The 3874-nt window shown below is 45.9% G+C and overlaps 2 protein-coding genes across 5 annotated transcripts in view; both read right to left on the bottom strand.

Annotated features, from left to right (window-relative positions):
- LOC108579264 (WW domain-binding protein 4) overlaps positions 1-3874 on the bottom strand; it is an 8769-nt gene that overhangs the window by 3533 nt on the left and 1362 nt on the right. For 2 of the 3 annotated variants that reach the window (XM_017942758.1, XM_017942756.1), the window contains exon 1: positions 1193-1230. The exons of the other annotated variant lie outside the window; for it this stretch is intronic. In XM_017942758.1, the coding sequence (XP_017798247.1) occupies positions 1193-1194 (2 nt within the window). In that variant the 5' untranslated portion in view covers positions 1195-1230. Of the gene's footprint in view, positions 1-1192; positions 1231-3874 lie in introns of those variants that run through there. 3 annotated transcript variants of the gene reach the window in all.
- LOC108579265 (calmodulin-lysine N-methyltransferase) lies at positions 1306-3648 on the bottom strand. Of its 2 annotated transcripts, XM_017942760.1 has the most exons (3): positions 2275-3553; positions 1848-2091; positions 1306-1417 (listed from the first exon to the last, which is right to left on the bottom strand). In XM_017942760.1, the coding sequence occupies exons 1-3, from the start codon at positions 2941-2943 to the stop codon at positions 1329-1331; spliced, it is 1002 nt and encodes a 333-aa protein (XP_017798249.1). In that variant the 5' UTR covers positions 2944-3553; the 3' UTR covers positions 1306-1328. The 2 variants fall into 2 exon arrangements, with proteins under 2 accessions (XP_017798249.1, XP_017798248.1); XM_017942759.1 differs by having other exon boundaries at positions 1344-2091; positions 2275-3648.

Raw genomic sequence — 3874 nt, forward strand, 5'->3', positions numbered from 1 at the left:
GATATTCGATGCACGCCGTCTATCGACACGGCTTCTTCGATTTAGCTTTCGTTAAACTGGTGATTAACGAAATGTCACGGTGATCGTGTTTCACGTGACAACCAAGATTATCAGCAATGGTTAATAGATGAATGAAAACGCGATACGCGAGTTGCTAGATAGGGGAGAGTCGGTAAATACATATCTACTATGTAAGTAGCTACTATTATAATAATACGAGTAGATTTCCAAAGGTTTTTTAAACCGAAACGATTGAAAATGTGGCAAGGACTCGTGGTTGATACAAGGGGATAGTTGGAGGGAACTACGATTACGTAGGGAAAAATCGAAAACGGAGAGGGTGGAAAGTTTGCGAGAAGGGAAGAGAACGGAGAAGCGAGAGTCGTTTGCATTGTATAGCGTGGATGGAAAGGCAGCGCGTGTACATACATATATGTATAAGGACGGATGGATGGAAATTACGCGATAAACAAGACGTGGCAAATCGCTAAGATCTAACCGACGAGACAGTTTTCAATTAAGCGTTTAAGCTATCGATCGCTAAACGCCTCGTTGTCATAGTTAAGTGAAAATATTTTATTATTCGTTTTTATATTCTCTTACATATCTCTGAGATAGATAGATAGATAGATAGATAGATAGATAGATAGATAGATAGATAGATAGATAGATAGATAGATAGATAGATAGATAGATAGATAGATAGATAGATAGATAGATAGATAGATAGATAGATAGATAGATAGATAGATAGATAGATAGATAGATAGATAGATAGATAGATAGATAGATAGATAGATAGATAGATAGATAGATAGATAGATAGATAGATAGATAGATAGATAGATAGATAGATAGATAGATAGATAGATAGATAGATAGATAGATAGATAGATAGATAGATAGATAGATAGATAGATAGATAGATAGATAGATAGATAGATAGATGGATAAATAAATAAATAAACGAACGAACGAACGAACGAACGAATAAATAAACGAACGAACGAACGAACGAACGAACGAATGGTGAGGAAGTAGAATTTTCCACGATTCGCGTGTATCGCGGCATTTCCTCGGCGTTTATTTTGCGAACAATGCTAGAAATCTATCGCTTGCAAGTTAGAAATCTGCATAAACGCTCTTATAGCTCTTTTCCAAACGAGTTGTACATAAATACACATGTGCTTACATATAAAGATTGGGAAGATAATGATGCTTGTTTCGAGAAAGAAGAAGAAGAAGAGGAGAAAGAAACGAGCGGGCTGGTAGAAAAATCCTGTCGATATTTGCTATCGTGGCATTTTGGACCCTCTGTTGGACACGTATTACACGTATACGGTGTTGCTCTTTACTACGATAAATCTTCTCTTTTCACTGATTCGACTAGAATGGAGAAACGTGGTTCGTTGAACGTCTAAACAGAGAGAAGAAAGGAAAGTGAAAGAAAATTCCTTTGCTATTGTTGAAAAAGTAAACCGTCGAGATTACGCGAGGATCGAAGATTCGAATTTGATCAGTCTACTAACAATAAGATCAGGTACTTGAAATACTATGATTCGCGACTGTACGAGCCAAAGGTATACATATGTATACTGGTGTTTAAAGGCGAAACGGATAGAAGGTTGCATCGTCGAAGGGTAAGGGAGGAAGTAAGGTCGGGAGGGGAAAAAGAACTGTGTGGTGTCCGAATGGTAATCATCCGGGTGGCGTTTTCTTTTCCTTGCTCAACTCTAGAAGGATCGGATAATGAAGGTCTGGACAATACTCTTGGCTGTGCTCCAGCAACTCGAGATGCCTCGACCAAATCTTGCCATCGTAACGGTCTATCTGTCGTGCGAAGAAACCTCGTTTCACTGCCGCTTCCGCGAATTTCTGGAAGGTCGAGCCTCTTCTAGGCGCCATCACCAATGCGATCCCATCGTTGCTCAGCCAACTATAGATCGTTTCCACCAAGTCGGAACGGGCCTCGTCGAAGAACAGACAGTCCGCGCACAGGATCACGTCGTACAGTTTTCCCGCCAATTTTCCAAGCTCCTTGCCGTTCCCGCTATCGCCGTCCTCACCGCCGCCCTCATAGTTGCTCCAGTTCTACCGGTAAAAATTCAATTCAGAAATTCCTAGGATTACGCTGAAAGTTGAGAGGAGCTTTTCCGGAGCTTGTTCGAAGCATTTCGGACCGATTCGGCGGTAAAAAGAATTGGAAACATAACAGGTAGGTAAGTAGATAGGGGAACGGAAGGGAACGATAGCGAGGGCGAAACATGAATTCACCTTGACTCGGAGGGTATTGTGCGGGTGGGAGCGAGGGAAGACGAGCGATCTACGGATCGCCCTGGCCGCTTTCGCCCATTGAACGACGCCGCACTCCACGAAATCGGCCATGCCGTTCCTCACCACGATGCATCTGACGTTGTTCACGCTGGTCACGTTACCATCGGTCAACGCGACTCCTCTCGGCTGGCAGTACTTGGCGGCAATCACGCCTGCCAAGCAGCTCATGCCACCGCCTAGCTCGAGGACTCGTCTGTTTCGACAGAGCTGCTGGTTCTTCAGCAGATAGTAGGCCAAACATTCCTCCGACGGCCAGACGCAGATGTTTCCGGTATTGTTGAACCCGATCAGTTCGCTCGCTGTGAAATTCTTGTTCAGTCGGCGTATTTGCACGGTGAACAGCTTGTTTTCCAGAATGGTCGAGTACTCGTACCAGGTGGCAAACTCCGGCTCCGTAGTCCCATTCTCCACGCGGCCGACCCTCAGCAGATTGAAGCTGGTGAACCGGCGAACCGAAACCTCGTCACCCCCCGTGTCGATCGAGATCGGTTCCTGCGAGCCGATCAACGCCTTCGCCAGAATTCGCCATCGCCTCTGCGCGGTGCTGTTCCTCTTTTTCCCAATCGTCACCTTCTGCTCGACGATCTCGTTACTCTTCTCCTCGGACATGTCCGCCGGTGCGTTAGCTTCCGGTGTCGTACACGTTCCATCGAACGCGTTACTCGCGGACTGCGTATAGAGACGGTGCGCGCTACCAAGTAACGCGTCTCGCACGATCAGCCAGGACACGAGGAGGACGGGCCCTCATCGTAACACACCACCACCTTCCGGTCTTTCCTCTCTCTCTCTCTCCTTTTAGACTCGCCTTTTAGCGTCTGGCCTGCAGGACTGAGGGACCAAAACGAGACTAAGAGCGCGCGAAGCCAACTTCTAACTCGCGCCACGCGGATGCTTAACTATCATCGCGTTAGCCTCACGCCTGCGCGCTTCCGTTCTCCTCTCTGTTCTACCCTACGACCCCGTCCCCTTCCATCTCACCATCGCTCCACCTCTCTTCCTTTCCTTTGATTCACAGCCGCTGTGTCTCCCTTTTCTTTCCCAATCGAATCGGCCGTCTTCCTCTTCGCGCTCCTCCTTCTCTCTCATTCTATTTTCCAACTTTTACTACTCTGCCTTCTGCTTACACTTACAATTTCCCACCGAGGAAAAAAGAAATCCCGATAGCAGCGAGCATTCGTGAGGTCGATTTTAATAGGTTCGTCTGTGACCGATCCAATTTGTCTTCAACGAGACAACATCTCTAACAGTATTATTACGTAAAACGTGCAACTCGATTGGACGTTGTGTACCGCGATATCGTTACACGCGTTTCCCTAGGCAAACCATTTCGTTTTCCGTTGTCGGTAAGATTCCCATACAAGTTTTACACAAACGAGACGAACCAAACATTCCGCTCTGCATTCTGCATATTGGAAGAGCCTCGGCAATTTGTTTCACGTCAGTTTTGTCAGTTCGTACACTAACTGAAGCGTATATCACCGAGCAATTGGCACGTATCGACGTGTATACATACGCCTATTGCGCTTATGCAACTGCAGAC

Source organism: Habropoda laboriosa, unplaced genomic scaffold (assembly GCF_001263275.1).
Source record: "Habropoda laboriosa isolate 0110345459 unplaced genomic scaffold, ASM126327v1 scaffold64, whole genome shotgun sequence".
In the NCBI taxonomy this organism is placed as follows: Eukaryota; Metazoa; Arthropoda; class Insecta; order Hymenoptera; family Apidae; genus Habropoda; species Habropoda laboriosa.